Genomic DNA, 20301 nt, shown 5'->3' on the forward strand with positions numbered 1-20301 from the left:
GTGGTGTCCCCATGCACGGCCCGGTCCGTGGGGGCCGACGGAACTTTGGAGGAAGTGGGAGTGACACAGGGGAGGGTCCGTGTCGCTGCCACACACTGTGGAGGTTTCAGGGTTTGGCTTTTTAAGGTCGTTTTAACGGGGCATTTTCTACTAGAGAGGGATGAGCGAAGTTATTTCTGCCCCCGTGCGGTGAGGTTCACCTTCCCAGGTGACTGGGCCGCACGGAGACGTGTTCCGTTTCTACGCACAGAGCAGAGCCTCCGTGCGGCCATCTCCATCAATTGGCGACTGGCTTCGGGCCACACGGCGTGTGTCCTGCTTCTTTAGTTCCTCCCTCCAGCCGGTCACTGTTGCACAGAGGTTTGGGGCCAGGCTGCGTGCTAGCTGCCAGGAGCCCAGGTCCGCCGGGATGCGGAGACAGGCCCTGCGGGAGGACAGCTTACTAGGCCTGGGATGACCTGTGCGTAGGTGGGAGGGTCCCGGAGGGCTGGCAGGTGGCAACGCAGACCCACTCTCCGGTTCAGAGGCCCTGGGGATGGGGCCTGGGTGGGCATGGCTGCAAACAGAGTCTTTTTTTTTTTTGGTCCCTCCCCTTTTTTTATAGTGGTAAAATGCACACAGCGTGAGATTTACCACTTGAGCTCCGTTCAGTGGCCTCCACGCTGGTGCGGCTGTCCTCACTCTCCATCACTAGAACATCGTCATCCTCCCCTACGGGAACCCAGTCCCCACGGAACACTCACCCCTTCTCTCCCCCCCGACCCCAGTCACGCCATGCGACTTCTGCCTCTGGGACCAGCCTGGCTCCGCAGGGCTGGACGTGGATTCCAGGGAGACCCTGCGGCCCTCCGGTGGACGGCAGTCCTCGGAGAGGCTCTCCCCTGGAGCCTGTCACGGCTGATCCAGACGAACACAACTTTCAGGAGGAACTGCCCAGGAGCAATTTCGCTGACCTTCATGTAGATAAAGATCTGATTTTACAAACAGCATATTCTGAAGACAGGATTCATTTTAAACTCGTGCACTTACAGTCCCTGATAGGAATGGTTCCGTGTGCGGCAGTGTGAGCGCACGTCGGAGTCCAGCTGTGAAACAGACAGCTTGGGGGGCCGTGGGGGGGCCTGCTCCACGAGCTGGTGCTGGCGTCTCTGGTGCGGCTCGCGGAATCCCCGTGCCCCGTGTCCCCACGCAGAAGCGGATGGGAAGAGTGGGCGTTCCCCCTTATTGCTGGGGAGAGCCCAACACAGTTAGTAAATGCAGGGCACTTCAGAGAGTGTCTGGTCCAGAGACAGGGTTCAATAAATACTTCCTGTTATTAGTCAAGGATGTTTTCATCCAAAGCATATTGCTGCTTGAGCAGATAGTCTGTGGGTAGAAAATGTTTCCCCAAGAACAAGCAAATTACATCTTTCAACACAATAGTCTATCATTAATCCTCCCAAATAAATTTCCAGTGGCCAAAAAAAGTCTTTCTCTCTCTATCTAGGTGGATCATTATCTCAGAGTATATTTTGTTCCTGTTTGGGACCTGATTTCAGTGTTGTCATGGAGAAAATGCCGCTGGTGACCATGGTGGGCTCTCACGCTTTCCTCACAGAATGTGTTCATATGCACGTACCCTTTTCTTTTCAGGCTCCCTGGTAAGAATTTGAGAACACTTAGTGGTCAACAGCGTTTTTTCTCCGTCTGACTTGGCTTTGCCGATCTCCACTTTGGAACCCTCTCCCATAGGGTAGTTCAGATGCTATGGGCTTTTCTTCTCCCTCCAAATATTTTTATTACCTTTCCTTGGCTTAATCATTTTAACACGCCCAGCATTTCTTTCCAAGTGGTCTCATCCCCAGAACCAACGGAGACAGAGAGGAAGAGAGGATCGTGGAAACCGTGAAGTTGGGAGTGGAGTTTCCTTTAACAGCTCTTAGAGAGCTGTCTGGGGGGAATGGTTGGAGCAGAATTTGTTTTGTCTTTTCTGCTCTATGAATGAATCTTTTGTTTCCAAACCTTTGCCTAGAAGTGATCGAAGCTTGTATGTTCTCCAAGGAGCCTACCTGCAGCTAGGGTGCCTAGAGATGTGCTCGCTGGGCAGACTCAGGGCGCCACACGCCCCCCTCGCCAGAGATCAAAGCGCAGATGTCTTCAACCTGATTAGAAATCGTTGTTTGTTACATTTCTGAAAAGGAAGGTAATAACTAGTCGAAGGGCCCTGAGTCCCCCCCCCCCGCCACCCAATTATGTGGAGCACCTCCCAGCCTCTGCCTCGGATCCCAGAGAAAAACAAGGTGAAGAAGGGGCCGGGCTCGTGCCTAGACCGGGACTCCGGCGCCTGTTCCAGCCTTTTAGCCAGGAGACTGTCTCCAGCTCCACTGAAGATGCAGATGAAGAGTGCAATCCGTTCACCTGCCGAATTCACTTCTCCGGGTGCCCCAGGCATCCCGGGCCCGCTGTCTGCCTGTGCCCCCATCCCCGGTTTGCTCAATAATGCAGCAGGATTTTTGCTCCACCAAAGTGTCACCTGTCTAGGTGAGTTGTGCCAGCGTCTATGTGAAGTGACAGCCATCTTTGAGTACCAGCGTCTTTAACTGACTTCTCTTTCATCATCATGTGGGAAAGGTAACATTTTCGACAAGGTTGTTTCCTCTCCCCACTGTTGTTTCTCCCCACCTCCTGCCCGCGCCCGCGCCCGCGCCGCTCCCTTAGCACACCTGATCAAAACATCATCCCTGAGAAAGGCTTCCTTCTCCAAATTAAATGAGCCCAACTAGCCTGGGAATTTCCACGAAGAAAGCAAGTGCAATGCTGATGTGGGAAGTTAATGAATCTGGTAACAGAGAGAACATTATCGAGCCTGGATAATATGATCTAGCGGTGTTCCGTCTCCCCACACGTCCTGTGAAGAATGTATGGAAGTCAGTTACGTGCCGTGATTCGAACATCTGTCCTGCCCCGTAATGGTGATTTGTATAAGTAATGGAAACAGGTTAAATACCTTCCATTCTAATGTTGCCGGCAGGGATGAAAATGAACATTTCAATGGAATCATCTCGACAGGGCAGAGTGGGGAGGGACCTGGACTGATTCATCTCTGTGCCTTTGGTGGTGGAGCCCTAATGAGAGTGCCCGCGTGTGCGCGTGTGTCGTTCATCAGAGGGACGGGGAAGGGCAAGGCCAAGGAATTCTCTGAGATGAGATCAGTGGCCCGGCCATGCCAGGGCAGGGCGCCGTTGTCCCCACGCAGGCGTCTGCTAACCCCACGCTCTCCCTTCTGAGGGACTGAGGGGGCGGGGGGGGGGCTGGGGCTCTCTCCTCCTCCCTGGCGAGGGGCTGGCAAGGGGTAGCTTCGGCTGATGAAGCCCAAGGGTGGTCTCCGGATGCCTCGAGAACCCGGTCTCAAAGACCCGAAGAGAGGAGGAGAACCCCTGTTTTCCTCATTTCCCTGTAATTCCCAGTGGTCAGCTTTGTGCACGTTTTTTTCCCCTTTGCCTAAAAAGTCACTTTCCATCCTTAATTGTTGAAAAAGCCATTTTATCTGAGTAGTTGGTGCTATTTCACATTTTTAAAAATATTGAAAGTCATTCCTTTTCACTGTGTTCTAGACACATGACTCGACGTTTAGAGGAAATACCAGGGTGTCCAGCGAGAGACACAGTCAGTTAGGCCGGGTGCCCCATAAGGTCCTTGTCAATTCAGCTACGTGAATGTGGCTTATTCAATGTGTTTTCAAACTAAAATGCTAGATGCACACACTGTGTTTTCCAGGATCACCATCTTCCTCCGACCTAGACAGCATTTCTTAAAATCCAAGGGAGTTAAATATGACAACGTTGAGTCGTCTAACCTATTACATGAAATGCCCATATCCGAATGATTCCAGATATTCAAATCAGGGGTGGGGTGGGGGAAAGGGAGCATCTCAGGTCTTTCACTTTATATCAGGATATTTTGTTATCAGGTAGGAGCAGACACGGATGGGTGCTTGTTAGCTTGTGTGGATGGGTATTTTGAGTAACCTGCTAGATTTTGTAGCTCAGTGTAAAGCTGACTTTTAGAAAGCAAGTCGTGCTCCGGGGAAAGCCTTTCTTCTACTGTTGGTTCAGCCCTTCCGGCCGGCGAGGCACCCACACTTCTGTTCATTCATCTGAGGAACAAGGATCGTGAGGGGGCATTTTTCTGGCACATTCACCTCTGATGGAATAGAGAACAGGACATTTCAGGAGAACACCTTTCTGTTCTGTGTGATTGGGATGGAGATTCAGAGGCAGGCGGGGGGTGGGTACGAACCTAATTGCTCGGAGCCAGTGTTATGAAGACTCGAGGGAATTTGGAACTTTTCTACATTTACCCATTAAAAAACAAATACAGCTGTCACTTCTCACCATTCTTAAAATGACTGTTGAATGGAGAAAATCTTGTTTTCTTGAAAGAAACAAAGATGTTTTTTAAAATGTTGGGCTGCAATTTGAGAAATATAATTTTTATCTAGTTTGCCAAAGATAAGATGTTTGTGCCTCATTGTGTAATTACAATTTGAGATGAAAATATTTTTTCAGACAATATGTGTATATTTACATTGTAAAGCAGCAGGGCACACATTGTTGGTGTCAGATTAAACTCTAACAGGGACCGTATACATCGCCTTATGTCCACTTGCATTAGAATGCACAGAATCTCCTGTTGCTTAAGATGACAGCACATCTTTGGGGACACATTGGCGTCCAGAAGGCACATTTTATGACAAAAAATATTAACAAGATTTAATTTTTTTTTAAAAAAGTGAAATCTAACCAGAAGATGTGGTTGGTCTCCGTTTTGGGAATGATGAGGTCTATGTATTTTTAAATTTTTCTGTTCATTCACATATGCACACACTCACATGCATGCACACATATGCACATATAAGCACACCCGCACAGTTTACATACATGCACACACGAATCCATGTGCACACCCGCACATGTTCACACACATGCACACAGCTGCACATTTGCACACATGCGCACACAGACACACGTGCACACAATGCACATGCACACACGTGTAGTTCACACACGCACACATGAATGATGCACACACCCGTACATGTTCACACAAATGCATGCACATGCACACACGAACACACACATGAATGAGTACCTATACACACACCTGCACATGCTCACGTGTGCAGACGTGCACACCTGCACACACATCCACACACGAATGCACACACATGCACGCACACCCATGAATACACACGTGTGCACACAGAGCTGGCAGCACCTTCTCTCTTGCCTGGTGGGTGCTGATGTGTGATTGTTCAGATGTTCTGTGCGGCTGCTAGGCGTGTTCTCCTGCTGACATCGGGACACACTGCATGTGCTCAGAGTGTCACACTCCACACCGCGTGCTAGGCTCAGGGAGGGCGGGGGGGATGATGGCAAAGCTGTTTTGACACAAAAAGAAGTGGCAGAAGATGATTTGGAGTCTTTGTTTTATTTGATGGGAAGAAATGTCATTTATTTCTGTAAGTAATTGTAAAAGGAGAATTTTATACAGCAGCTACCATTTCCAAGCTTACTCATTCATCAGATTTCCACGCGGGGGGTGGTGAGGGAGGAGGGGAGGTGGCGGCGCTGGTGGGGGGGGGTTGGTGGAGCAGACGCAGTGGCGTGGGGCTGACTCGGTTTTCTGTGCAAAAGTAGCTGCTCGCATCAAAATCTCCTAGGCTGAGAAATTACATCCCTTCACCGTGTGAAGTATATTCTTCTCACAGTTTCATTACCAGAAATAAAACGAGGACTATATTTTGGTACATTTGTACCCATATGGATTTTTAGAAAGTTGTATCTTGTAATGAAAACAAAAGATCATCACAAATAATTGCCTAAATTCCGGGTGGACTCTCTCTCTATCTCTGCCTCTGCCTAGGTAAACATTTTTAAAAAGCATTTAGGAAAGCAGTTATGAGAATTTACTGATAACAGTAGACACAGACCCCACTATTGTGATGCGAGAATGCTGCTTTCAGTCTTGGTAGTGTGGCTGTACCTGGGATTGTCATCATTGTGACTCGGGTGTCTGTGATCTCGTGTTAAGCTTCCCACCAGGTGCAGAAATGCTTATGTAGGGCCCTGGGGCTCATGCTTGGTCACAGAGGTACAGGATCTACATCTGGCCACAGCGTACTCAAGGATAAAAATCCCCTGACTTTCTAGTACGAGTCAGCCTGTCCCTGGCATCTCCAAGTCTATGCGTCTCCCCACACCTGATGACATCATTGTCCCCCAAATATTCAAGTTCCCATTTCTCCTCTTTCATCCTGTGCCTTTGCGAGAATAAGACACTGGATTCGAAAGTGGGGACGCACTCCTGAGACGTGAGCCCTTCTGAGGGGGAGCGGAGCCTAGAAAGCCCTTTATTCTCTCCACACAGGGACACTTGTGTGTCCCTGTGCCCCTATTTAGGGATGTTCCCTCTGTAACAGAAGACATGGTGGGGAACTGCGGGGCGCACTATGTCTCCTGGATGGGGAGACACTCGTTACTGGTTCTTGGTGATGGCTCTTGTGCACGGCAGGTGGCACGAGCACGGACAGATGCTTGGGCTGAGTCACCTTCCTCGTGTCGATATCAGCCATTTGAAGAGAGTTTGTGCCCAAGTCTCCCCTTCTGATCTCCCAGTGTCATCTCTCAGGATGAACCTGACCCTATCTGATGAAAGTCTTTTCCAGGGTTGGTCAATAACACCAGGTTGGAACCCAGTGTTTGGGGCCTGGTTTGCTGATATTGGGTCTGTAGGCCCAGACTCATCAGACCACCAGAGTGCGGTGTCCGTCCTTCCTCAATGTGGAGGCAGGTGCCAAAAGCATAGGATGTCCCCATGCTTGGCACCGGGCATGCATCTGTTGGTGATGGCGACAGCCATGGGAACAAGAGAACGTGTGCCTAGTTCATTAACATACCATCCAGCGGTTGTGACGTATACCTGTGATTTCCCAGGTTCGTAGAAGGATGATTGACTTCTCGTTGTTCTCCATTTTAAGTTCTCTTTTAATTTTGCGAGGTTCTCATGAATTTTTCCTCTTGAAAACCAGTGAAAGTCTGTGGTCTCTGTCCCACTGGCTCAGTTGCATCAATACAATGGACGCAAGGACATGAGCTGGTGTGCTCAGAGGGAAGGAGCCTCGAAAGGGGGTTTCTTCCTTCTCACTTAAGAAGTCGACACTGAATTCTGGGGCAGTGAGCAGAAGAAGAAATTACAATTCGGGAAGTTACCTGTGGATTCCTAATTAAAATTAGAGATGGGTAAAAATCACAGGCCATTGTGTCACAGACTCTGCTGTCCTTAAAAATGGCTCCTATCGGGTTTTAAATAAAGAAGCGATTCCAGGATAAATCAGATGGTGTAGCAGACCAGTCCATTAGTGATTGGTACTAGGCAATTAAAATCTGCCAAAGTGACAGAAAATTTTTTGTTCCTATCACATGTGAGCAGAAGTGGCCTTTCAGCTCTGCTTGGCAGAGTGTCAACTTTCCTGCAGAAAATCAGAACTTATGTTCGTAAATTAACATATATCCTGCTTGTATTGTAATGTCCTTTTCCGAGTAGGAAGGAAGGAGCTCTGTACCTATATCTGCTTTCTCTGCATTTTTATTTCCCAGTATAATCGAACTTTCATCAAAACCACCTGCTCTCTTGGGAACAGAGGTGAAGTCACTTTACAAGTGATCAATTATAAATTTGGAAGAAAGCGTGTTTTCCGAGATTCCACAATGAATTGCAGCTGTGCACTCATCACTTAGGTGTGTGTGAGACCCTTTTGTGAACGGGCCCCTTGGAGTAGGTGTGTTTTGATCTAATGGCCATCTGTTCACGGTATCACATTTGCTGCTCTAAAACCTAGTTTGATGCAGATAAACGTGTAAGTCGGTCTGATCGTATAGTTTCACCAGGTGGCAATGTGATAGCAAAGTTTGGTATTTACTGGAAGCCGGTAACCAAGCAGGGACAGACCTGTGTTTGAGATTAGCCACTTTTAAATATCCATTTTCCTCCTTCACAGCCAACTCCCAATGATGCGTGCTAATGAGGAAAAGAACTCGGTAAACGAAGCTTCCCGGCCCGATCCTCGCCCTTTATTTCCACCAACTCGGGACGAGCAGCTCACCAGGAACGCACTTGGGGTCCCGGCGAGTTCCTACCTGCCTTCCTTGCTCTGCTCCCTGGTGGAAGGTGTGGTCACCAGGGGAGCTGCCTGACGGCAGAGGCAGACGGAGGGCCTGGGGGATGCAGAAGTTCAAGAACTAACTTCCTGAGTGACCCCTGGTCCTGCTTCTGAGTCTGGTGGTCAGGTGCACCGTCCACCCGAAGCCGAGGCCCAGTCACAGGTCGGCTCTTGTCGGGACGAACGTTCCTGATTTTGTCCCGATGGTTCGGAGGTTGGCAACAGCTTGTGAGGTGTGCGGCCACGCAGGGGTGCGTCTGACGGTGCAGGGGGCCGGCCGCTCCACAGGCGGTTCCCAGCTCAGTTTGCGTCGGCCGGCGTGAGGAGGACGCGGGAGGGCTGCAGACACGGACTTAGCCTTGTGGAGGGCTTTTGCCTTTGCCGTCAGCACTTCCTAGAGCCCCGCCTCCCCCAAAGACACCGGTAGTTGTCCTGAATGTGGTTTGAGGAAACTGAGGGGCCCTGACGAGGGGTTGGGGCCGTACTGTCCGTAGGTGACAGGGCTGGGGTTCCTCGCCTGGTGTCTCACCTGTCTGCCCTCTCGTCACAAAAGTGATGGGCATCTGTCCTTCAGGAGGGGCCCCAGCTGTGGCCTCATTCGCCTGGACCCTCTGGAGACACGCCGGTGGAATGTCGCCCTCCCCCACACACCCGGCCTCCAGGTCCAGGCTGCCCGGGTCACCCCTTCCCTCGAGCACCGCTCGCACACACTCTGTGCCCCTGCCGTGTGTGGCAGGTGTGGCTCAGGGGCCTCGTCTTGAAAAGCCGGTTAGCCCGTTCCTCCAGATGCAGATGTGGCAAAACCAAGAGCCTCCTTCCCTGCCACCTGCTGACGCCCGGTGTCCGGCCGGACTTTCCAGGCAACATGGTCTGGGTATGGTGTTCGAATCTCCATCTTCGGGACAGCCCTGTCCTGCGAGGCCAGGCTTCTCATCCTCCCCAGGCCCAAACTCTGAAATGGGAATTCAGTCGCTTTTAGGGTCTTCCAAGGGTTCTGACCCCGCAATGTGAGTGCCCTTGGCCCGAGCCCAGATTTGGAAGGCAGGAGCCATTGGGGGTGCCCCGAGGGGCTCGAGCATTGCTTTTAAAGGGGGAGAGAGGGTCAGAGCCCAGCTGACCCTGGGGGAGCCCCAGGAAGGTCCATCCGTCAGCTCTCCCGGGGTAGGTGGAGAGGAGTGGAAGGTGAGGGGTCACGTGTGCGCTGGGTGCTGGCGGCTGTGGGCACGCAGGAGGTGCTGCTCTGGGAAGTCTGTGTTTATGGTCATCGTTAGTGCTGGGGACGTGGAGCCAAGGCAGCCCCTGAAGTTCTCGGAAGGAGGGCAGATGGGTAGGGGAGGCTGGCTCTGTGGCTTGAGGAGTCCGTCTGGAACGTTCAGTGCGGCCCCTTCATGCCTTCCTCTGTATGAAAGTCGAATCCTTTGCACCTGTTATGGGCTGTGGCCATCCCACGTGACCGTGAGCGTCCTGACCTGTGCTTGGGCCGTCGAGCCCGTGGAATGGGCCACCGGAATGCAGATTACTGGGTTAAGGGATATGTCTGCAGGAGCTAATTTTACCCTGCCCGTCTCATCCGAAGAGGGAGCGGGAAAACAACTCTAGGGTCAGAAGGCTGTCACAGTGCAGGCAGAGGGGAGGGGGCCCCGGCTGCCCCTCCGGCTCCACGCTTCCTCCGGCCCCTCGAGTATTACCGTTGAGATGTGAACTCACTCAAAAAACAGGTCAGCGGGCTAAAACAACACGGTAGAGGAGCACAACATCCGGGAGAGGCCGACCTCCAGGACTGTAGCTGGGAGGGTAGATGGTGAAGGTGCACACCCTAACGTTCTAGAAGGCTGACGTGGTGCAGAGTGGTGGCCCTTGAGCGGGCGGGCTGTGGGCCGCCGGAGAGGCCCTGGCACCTGTGCACGTCGACGGGACTCGGCAGCCTTCTCCGGCACACACTGGGGGCCGGGATGCAGCCCAGAAACAGGAGACCTTCCTGCCCACTGCAGCCCCTCTTACCGGAACCACATAACCATCTGCACCCCTCACTGTTCCTGCCCCCTTTACTTTTTAACATGTTTTGAAAAATAATAGTTAACGAAGCCCTTTGCACATTTCCACTCCCAGGCTGAGCCCTCCCTTCGTGGGGGGGCCCGTTCCCAGGGTCCGGCTAGTGGCTGCTGGGGGCTCGCAGAAGGGTTGCTGCCAGCTCTTTTCTTCCAGAAACAGTATGAGGTGGCTAACCCTGTTTGCTGAGCCGAAAACACTGAAGAAGGTTTTGAAGGTAGAGAGATTTATCAAGAGCCACGTCTCTCCACATAACCCATAGGTTCATTATCTAGGAAAAACCCACTGTTCTTTTCAAACAATTTCCCTGGTTCCATGTGTACAGTTTTTTCGTTAGCTTTTTCCACTTCATGACCTGCCCAAGTCATTAAAGATACTTTTTAACGTTTGGTTGATAGTCCATCCTCAGAATAAACTACAAATCAGTTAATTTTCTTTTATTGTTGATCATTCTGAGTGTGGCCATTCTGTCCGGAATGACACTATGAAGGACCTCTTGGTGCATGAAGCGTTTTTTGTGTTTCATACCGTGATCCTGGCTATACGTCCGAAAGTGAAATTACTGGGCCAAAGAGTGTCCACATTTCAGACTCTCCTCTCGCTGCCATGACTGGAGCGTGTTCTAAACACTCCGTACAGAAAGGCTTTGGGTCGCTCACATCCACAGCATGGACGGGATGTGCTCCCTGGCGTCGGGATGCTGACGGGGGAAGCAGCTTCATCCTGAGGTGGCTGGGTGGAGGGGCCTGCCTGGGAGTCAGGTCGCCCGTGCGGATAGCCCGTGGTTCCTTCCCCGTGGGACCTGGGGGAGCTGCTCGGCTTCGTGGAGACTCGGCTTTCTCACCTGCAGAACGGGCATCTCAGTGACGCTGCCTTGGAGGCTCGTGGGCCGGAAGGAGGGGGTAGTACGACCACGGCCCCCTGAGCGGCCGGTGGGGTGGCCTGAGCACGTGAGTGGAGTGCAAGTTCACAGTCTGGACACGAGGAGGGGCAGGTAAACCTCTCTCAGGCCTTTAGGGGATGGTGGATTTGGTCGGGGATTAAGAGAGGCATCCACGGAGGTGACATCTGAGCCTCGCCTTGAGGATAGGGTCGTTCACAAGGTGGGGCGGGGTCCTGCCCGGGACCAGGTTGCACTCAAGCCTGGCTGCGTGGTGGTGGTGGTGGTGGGGTCTGTCTGGGTTTCATAGCGTGGCAAGGGGAGGGGTCTGTCTAGGGTTTCGTAGCCTCTGGCAGGACATAGCTTTCATGGAGGTTTTGACTCTGGGATTGCAAGCGTGGGGCTTCCCAGGCCGCCTGGCGGAAGAAGGCTCCAGGACCGGAGGGGAAGCCCGGCTGGACGGCTCTGCACGGCGTGCTGGGCAGTGTCAGGGTGCTGGTGGTCTGCATTATACGGCCGGGAGGGCTAGATGCAGGGTTTGGGAACTAGGACAACCGTTGCTTTTCTGGAATGGGTAACTTGTTTGGGATGGTTGGTTCATAACCACTGAGTTAGGGGCTTCTTGAATTCAGGAGAAAGTGTGCTGTTGTCTGGGGAGGGGACAGAAGGAGAGTTGCGTTTGCCCATAACTGACTTGGGAGTGTCCGGAACGCCCATCATGGCAGATTCACGTCATACCGGTTGGAGCTGCTGCTTTGTGCGAGACACGGGGCCGGCTCTGAAAACATGTGTGAAGGGAAGGCATGACAAAGCCCAGGCTTCGGGTGCCGTCCCCTGATGAGGCCTAAGACCAGCAGACCTGGGGAGGGGACATGGATTTGGGGGTCATAGGCTTGCACTGGGAGACTCCCGGAAGGGGCGCACATTGGCACAAAAGAGCCCAGTGTGCGATGGGCAAGAGCCACAGGATGGGGTGGCCAGAGGCAGACCCTGCACTGGCCCAAGGGCAGGAGGGTCAACACATACCATCCCCAGGAGCGTGGCCGGGACAGAAGGGACCTTGATGCTGCTTCCCCACAGGTGTGCTTGGAAGGGGGGCATCTGAGCCTGGGTCAGGGAAAGCAGGGAGGATCCTGGGCTTCACCTGAGAGCTCGCTGGGGCTCCCTTCCCACGAGTCCAGCAGGCCAGGCACAGCAGGGACCCCTCCCTGGAACACTACGGACGCAGGCACCCAGGTGGGGAAAAGCTCACCGAAAACCCATACCTCTTCGGAGGGTTTCCTTGTGGAAGAGGCTTGGGGCTGCTCTGTGTGGTTCCTCCCGACACCCCAGTCATGGTCGCCTCGGGGCTGTGGAGTGGTTGGTGAAACTCATTTCGGCTCAACCACAGGAGCTTCCGGGTGTAGACTGGACTGCCTCAGGAGGAAGGCGGCCTGGGATGGAGTGTGGTTTGATCACCCCCCAGTCGGTCAGGGGAGGGAATGCCCTCGGGGGCAGGCAGGTGCCAACTTAGTCGTGTCTGTGCCATTCCAGACCTGGAGAGGCCACCTTTGCGGCTGAGGGCCTGCGGATGCCGCACAAACCCTAGTGCTGTTACAGGGCGTTTCTCGGTTCTGGGCTCCCAGAGCCCAGACAGAAGTCCTTTCTTTATTCAGCTCGCATGGAGGGGTGCCCGCTGGGGTGTAGGCAGTGGGCAGTCCCGCTTCCATCCCTTGAGGGAGACAGACCAGCTGACCGGTGACACCCACAGTGATGGGCCTCCCAGGCTGAACCAAATGGGTTCAGATAACACCTTTTCTTGATGGTCGCTTGAGTGGCTCAGTTGGTCAAGTGGCTGCCTTCAGCCTGGGTCGTGATCCTGGGCTTCTGGCATCGAGTCCCTGGTCGGGCTTCCCACTCAGCGCAGAGCTGCTTCTCCACCCCACTCTGCTGTTCCCCTGCTTGTGCTCTCTCTTTTCAAAACAACAACAAACACTTCCTTGAAATTACTTGCTAAGGCACGAGTGTTGCTTTCACAGAAGTGGACAGACCGAGTCTCGGAGGGGAACCTCCTCCCGCGGACGCTGGTTTGGGAGCTGCCCGGGGGTGAGTTACCGGAGCTGCTGGGGGACCTGCTCCCGCATCGTCACTCGGGGTCCGCCCTGCCCAGAGCCTCCGAGCCCTGACTGTCCCCAGCAGAACCCACAGAGGTGGGCCTCGGGGCGGCCCAGCGAGGCTGCCTGGGCCCCTTGGCTGAGGACCTGAGCGTCAAACCTTCCAACCCTGCACCGTCCTAAACCTTCAACAATTACAGACAAAATGAAGATGACATTCAACTCGGCATCTCTTCTTATTTTTTAGTTTTCTGAGCTTTACAGCTCCCAGGAGGGCGGTGGGGTGTGTGCGGTGCAGCCAGATGCGGGCGCGTGCGGTGAGGCCTCTGCGCGCGGTGGTTCTGCGCGCGGCCGCGAGGTGCTGACTGCATCGGCCGGCGCGCTCGCGTGCGGCTGCCCGGTGCGGGCTCGGCTGTGGGCCGGGGAACGCGCATGCTCGGCCCGCGGGCCGCCCGGGCCCGGGGCAGGAACCGGCCCACGCCGCGCCGCTGAGAGGCCGACGCGATGACCGGGTCGCGGCATTCCCCGCGCGCGTGCGTCTTGGGGGACTGTGTGTGCTCGTGCTCGTGCTCGGAGTGCGCGCCGCCGCCCCCGCCCCAGGCCCTCTGTTTGCCGGCGCTGGGCCCCCAGGTCCCCTCCTCCGGGCGCGGCGTCCGGCCCGCGGGCAGCCGGCGTGTTCTCCGTCTCCTTCCTGCGGTTTCTGGGGACGCGTGTGCTCGCAGCCTGGTTCCCCTAGGATCGGGCTCTGATAAGGTGATAAGGAGTGACCCTATTTAATGAGACACCCCTCTGGCCTCATAGCAGTGCGTTTTTCTGGGACCTTCCTGGAAAATGTCCTAGCCCCAGATTTCCCAAGGAGCGCATGGGACACTCGTTTGGGTAGTTGTTTCCTCAAAAACAAAAATTAACAATAAATAAATTCACGTTGGTCAAATAAGAGGTGGTGCGTGCCGTAAGCTCCCTTGGGGACTTAACAAGACCGGTTACCTGTTAAAGGATTGAAGTGTCCTGCGGTGAAAACCAGGTTTCACCTAAGGATTTATGCACCCTCCAGACCTCATTCACGGGACAGTTGCCAGTGTCCTGTCGTTTCTCTGGGAGGTGATGCCTTCGACTCCAGAAGTCGCTGCCCGTGCAGCCTGCTGTAGGCCGTCGGAGCCAATACTACAGGCTGTTAAAATTAAAAAAGAAGAAAAAAAAGTTTTTATTGTGGGTAAAACATTCATCACGTGAAAGTTAACATTTTAACCCTTTTCAAGTGGAAAGTTATGTGGCCTCGAAGACTGTCACACTGTTGTGCATCCATCCCCACCGTCTTTCTGCGGAACGGTTCCTCTTCCAGGGCTGAAACTGTCCCCGTGAGCCACGACCCCCCCGTTTGACCTCCTTCAGTCCCTGCAAACCACACTCCGCTCTCTGTCCCTGCGAATGTGACCCCTTATCCTAGGTGCTTCCTATAGGTGGGATCCTACAGTACGTGCCCTCCTCTGCCCAGCGCATCTCCCGCCGCGCCCTCAGGTTCATCCTTGCTGTAGTGCGGGTCAGGTTCCTAACTTAGAGGCTAAATACTATTCCTTTGTGTACTACACGTGCTTAGACCCTCCGTTCATTTGTCAGTGGACACTTGGGTTATCTACACCCTTTGGCTCTTACAAATAATGCTGCTTTGTACAACTGTCTACTGTCCCCATGCAGGTGATGTCCGCTCTGTCCGGGCAGGGGGCTGGAAGTGGTATATTTTGTCCTTCTTTTTAGGGAAGACCAGAGTACTTTCACCGTGTGTCCTTGAGGAGGCTTTTTATTTATGGAGACCATAGGATACTGTCTGTGGACTGTCCTGCCCTGCAAGTTGACAGGTCCTACCTGATGGGGAGGCATGACGGACCCGCCTGTCACTTAGGGAAGGAACAGCCTCCAGGAGGAGGTGGCCAGGCTCTCCCTCGGGCCCCGCTGTGGTGGCCAAGGTGATGTTTTCAGGAAGGAGGCAGACAGAAACTGGCCCTTTAGTGATGTTTCCTTGGCTGACAGTGTGTTTGCTCGGGAGGAGGGGGGTATCGTCCTGCCGGAAACCTCATTCTCCCAGGAGCCGCAGAGAGGGTCATTCCTTAAAGCGGGGGGAGCCTTGCCGCCTGGGTACTTGGCTGAGAAAACATCTTTTTAAAGATCATCTAACTGCTGGGGAGGCCGCGTCCTTGAAGATGATTTACTTCCCCTGACTGTGTTTCATTTTTCTCCCCTAGCTTATGTTCCTGAGGAAGAACTGAAGGCGGCGGAAATAGATGAAGAGAGCGTGCAGGAGGACGGGCTGTCCCTGGACATCCCGGAAAGCGACTACGTGTGCAATGAGGACCCCGAGATCAAGGAAGCTCAGAGCTACCAGAACTCCCCCGTCAGCTCCGCGACAAACCAGGACGCCGGCTACGGGTCGCCCTTCAGCGAGAACAGCGACCAGCTCGTCCACTTCAAAAGCTCTTCCTCCAGAGAGGAGAAGGAGGAGCCGCAGGGCCCGGACAGTGTCTCCTACCCCCAGGACAGCTTGGCCCAGATCAAGGCTGTGTATGCGAACTTGTTCTCCGAGTCCTGCTGGTCCAGCCTGGCTCTGGATTTGAAGAAGTCGGGCTCGACCTCCAGCAACAACGATGCGGGCCAGAAGGAGGGCTCCACCCCGGCCCCCACACCCCCCGCCTGCACGGCGGGCGCCACGGGCACCACGGCCAGCACCCCCAGCTCGGGCTCGGGCTCGGGCTCCGGCGGCGGCGGCGGCAGCGGTGGCTCGGGGTACGACTGGCATCAGGCCGCGCTGGCCAAGACGCTGCAGCAGACGTCCTCGTACGGGCTGCTCCCCGAGCCCAGCCTCTTCAGCACCGTGCAGCTGTACCGGCAGAACAACAAGCTGTACGGCTCGGTGTTCACGGGCGCCAGCAAGTTCCGCTGCAAGGACTGCAGCGCCGCGTACGACACGCTGGTGGAGCTGACCGTGCACATGAACGAGACGGGGCACTACCGCGATGACAACAGGGACAAGGACTCCGAGAAGACCAAGCGCTGGTCCAAGCCCCGCAAGCGCTCGCTGATGGAGATGGAGGGCAAGGAGGAAGCCCAGAAGGTGCTCAAGTGCATGTACTGCGGCCACTCCTTCGAGTCCCTACAGGACCTGAGCGTCCACATGATCAAGACAAAGCATTACCAGAAAGTGCCTCTGAAGGAGCCAGTGCCGGCCATCACCAAGCTGGTCCCTTCCACCAAGAAGCGCGCCCTGCAGGACCTGGCGTCCCCGTGTTCGCCGGAGCCCGCGGGGCTTGGCGCCGATGCCGTGCTCAGCGAGGCGGCCAAGGACCAGAAGACCGCCAACCCCTACGTGACGCCCAACAACCGCTACGGCTACCAGAACGGCGCCAGCTACACCTGGCAGTTCGAGGCCCGCAAGGCACAGATCCTCAAGTGCATGGAGTGCGGGAGCTCGCACGACACGCTGCAGCAGCTCACCGCCCACATGATGGTCACCGGCCACTTCCTCAAGGTCACCACCTCGGCCTCCAAGAAGGGCAAGCAGCTGGTGCTGGACCCGGTGGTGGAAGAGAAGATCCAGTCCATACCCCTGCCCCCCACCACGCACACCCGGCTGCCCGCCGCCCACATCAAGAAGCAGCCCGACTCCCCTGCGGGCACCACGCCCTCCGAGGACAAGAAGGAGCCCGAGAAGGACAAGGCGCCAGCGGTGGGCGAGGCAGACAAGAAGGTCAAGGAGGAGAGTGAGGACGCCCCCGAGAAGTTCGAGCCCACTGCCCTGTATCAGTACCTCCGCGAGGAGGACCTGGACGACAGCCCCAAGGGCGGGGTGGACATCCTCAAGTCCCTGGAGAACACGGTCTCCACGGCCATCAGCAAAGCGCAGAATGGTGCGCCCTCGTGGGGCGGCTACCCCAGCATCCACGCAGCCTACCAGCTGCCCGGCGCCGTGAAGCCGCTGCCCACCGTGCAGAGTGTGCAGGTGCAACCGTCCTATGCCGGCGGCGTGAAGTCGCTGGCCCCGGAGCACAGCGCGCTGCTGCACTCCCCGGGGAGCCTCACGCCGCCGCCGCACAAGAGCAACGTGTCCGCCATGGAGGAGCTGGTGGAGAAGGTCACCGGCAAGGTCAGCGTGAAGAAGGAGGAGCGGCCCGCCGCCGACAGGGAGAAGGGCTCCCCGGCCAAGGCCGTGTCCCCTGTGGCCAAAGAGAATAAAGACTTTCCCCGCGCAGAGGATGGCGGCAGTGGCAAGGCCATGCAGAAGAAGGGCCCGGAGGCGGAGGCGGGGAAGGCCAAAAAGGAGGGCGTGCCGGACACGCACACCCCAAACGGCACCGAGCCTCTGAAGGCCAGAGTCACCAACGGCTGTAATAACCTGGGGATCATCACGGACCACTCGGCGGAGCCCTCCTTCATCAACCCGCTCAGCGCGCTGCAGTCCATCATGAACACGCACTTGGGCAAGGTGTCCAAGCCCGTGAGCCCGTCGCTGGACCCGCTGGCCATGCTGTACAAGATCAGCAACAGCATGCTGGACAAGCCGGTCTACCCCGCCGCCCCCATCAAGCAGGCGGACGCCATCGACCGCTACTACTACGACAACAGCGACCAGCCCATCGACCTGACCAAGGCCAAAAGCAAGCCCCTGGTCTCCAGCGCGGCCGACCCCGTGGCGTCCCCTCTCCGGGAGAGCGCCCTCATGGACATCTCCGACATGGTGAAGAACCTCACGGGCCGGCTGACCCCCAAGTCCTCCACGCCCTCCACCGTGTCCGAGAAGTCGGACGCCGAGGGCAGCAGCTTCGAGGAAGCGCTGGACGAGCTGTCGCCCGTGCACAAGAGGAAGGGACGCCAGTCCCACTGGAACCCGCAGCACCTGCTGCTCCTGCAGGCACAGTTCGCCTCGAGCCTGCGGGAGACGCCGGAGGGTAAGTACATCATGTCGGACCTGGGCCCGCAGGAGCGCGTGCACATCTCCAAGTTTACCGGGCTGTCCATGACCACCATCAGCCACTGGCTGGCCAACGTGAAGTATCAGCTGAGGAGGACAGGGGGTACCAAGTTCCTGAAGAACCTGGACACAGGGCATCCTGTTTTCTTTTGCAACGATTGTGCCTCTCAGTTCAGAACTGCTTCTACGTACATAAATCACCTAGAAACACACTTGGGCTTCAGCTTGAAGGATCTCTCCAAGCTGCCACTAAATCAGATTCAAGAACAGCAGAATGTTTCAAAAGTCCTGGCAAACAAAGCTCTGGGCCCGGTCGGGGCTGCCGAGGACGATGGGGGCTCCACATTCCAATGCAAGCTTTGCAACCGGACTTTTGCAAGCAAGCACGCAGTCAAACTGCACCTTAGTAAGACCCACGGCAAGTCCCCGGAGGACCACCTGATCTACGTGACGGAGCTGGAGAAACAGTAGCGTCCAGGAGCGCGAGGGGCCGCGGCACATTGCACTACACGTCGTCTTTGGACTGCACTAGGCCTGGGCTGAGCCTCCGAAATCAGCCTTCCCTTTGTTGCCGAGCTGGCTGTCTGGACCTTGGTTTTTTCTTACACATATTTTGTAGTTATATTTATATGCTCTTTGTCCGATTGTGCATGTTATTTTTCTTTTTCCGTGAGTCAAAGTCTGACCTTTATTTTCAACATCTGTTCTTGATGTTAAGCTATCTTTTGTAGGAAATAGTGGGCACACTACTCAGAGACATGCATTTAGCAGAGAAGAAAGACACAAATAACAATGATAAAAAGACATCCTAAAATTACAAAGTTGCCATGACAATAAAGGTCATAGAACTTGGTAGTGTCGAATTTAACCCTTTGAGGACTGCAATTGCATTTCTGTGCCTTTCACTCAAAAAAAAAAAAAAAAAAAGAAAGAAAAAAAGGCTTAAAGGCATTTCATTCAGATCAAAAGCTGTGTCAGACACAAAACTTATTTAATAATTAAAAAAATGAGCTTTTATATGCAGAACTGGTTTGTGAAGGAAACATGCATGCAGCTGTTGGAAGATAGAAAGTTGTCTAGGAGTCGTGGGGTTAGGAAGCCACAGCTTTACACATTGAAAACGAAACGAAACAAAACAAAACAAAAAAACAAAAAAACCCACCACCACCACCACTACCACCACCACCACCACCACCAAACACCCCAGTTGCCACTATGCCCAAACCCTCTGGATGCTGAAAAAAAAAATGCCACTTTCGGCAAAAAAAAGTATGCAAGCTATTATTTAAAAATGTGTAAAAATGCTATTTCTTTTTTTTCCTGTAAAATACTGCGGTTTATAGTTATTTACAAATGTAAGCTTTGGTATAAGCTGACCTTTCTATAGCGTGCTGCATTGGTAAATGAAAAAAACATGGGGCAAACGTTGGAGTCCTTTCCTTGTAAATTGCCAGCATCAGCTTCAAAACCCCTCTATGTTACATATCCTACCATTTTAATCTATTCAACTTTCTTTGTACCTTCTGGCTGTATGCTTTCTCTTTTAACTTTTTATATTGTCATTTTATATTAAATTTCTGTGTATATAATGTAAAACCACAATTTTTGAATAAAATTTAGTTCCTGCAGCTTGATTTAAATAGAGAAGTTTTACTGGTACCTGCATCGTTCCGGATGCATGTATATCAGACAAAAATAAATAAGTGGAAACAAAGAAAGCAATGCACTATTAATTACACATTTTGATGTTCTATCATTAATATTGTACAGTACATTTTGGTTCACACAATTAAATCCACTGTTTTCTCAAATGTAAAATAAACCCACAAGCAGTTCTTGATTTACGTAGATTGTCATGTCGTCATTATATTGCCTTCGAGAAGTCGTTTCGGCAGCGAGAGGTGTCGCTCATGCGATCAACCAACAATGAGTTGATTCCAAATTCTCTCTGCGTGATTTGGATGCCGACGTGCTCCGTTCATATATGTATTGCATTTTTAAAAAATAATCATTAAATGTGTTAACTCTGCCGGGGGCCACGGATGACGGAGTTCAGCCCCTGAGCGCTGGATGGCTCTTCTGTGTAGACGCGGACCGAGGGGCCTCATCCAGAGGACCC

General features: G+C 53.8%; 1 protein-coding gene across 1 annotated transcript in view; it reads left to right on the top strand.

Annotated features, from left to right (window-relative positions):
• The window catches only part of TSHZ1 (teashirt zinc finger homeobox 1), a 76390-nt gene extending 56364 nt beyond the window's left edge, over positions 1–20026 (top strand). Inside the window, exon 2 of the mRNA XM_045085230.1 lies at positions 15463–20026. Coding sequence (XP_044941165.1) covers positions 15463–18653 — 3191 coding nt within the window. The 3' untranslated portion in view covers positions 18654–20026. The remainder of the gene's footprint in view (positions 1–15462) is intronic.
• Positions 20027–20301: the final 275 nt, after the last annotated feature.

This window comes from Mustela putorius, unplaced genomic scaffold (assembly GCF_011764305.1).
Source record: "Mustela putorius furo isolate JIRA1106 unplaced genomic scaffold, ASM1176430v1.1 tig00000835_pilon_pilon_pilon, whole genome shotgun sequence".
Lineage (NCBI taxonomy): Eukaryota > Metazoa > Chordata > Mammalia > Carnivora > Mustelidae > Mustela > Mustela putorius.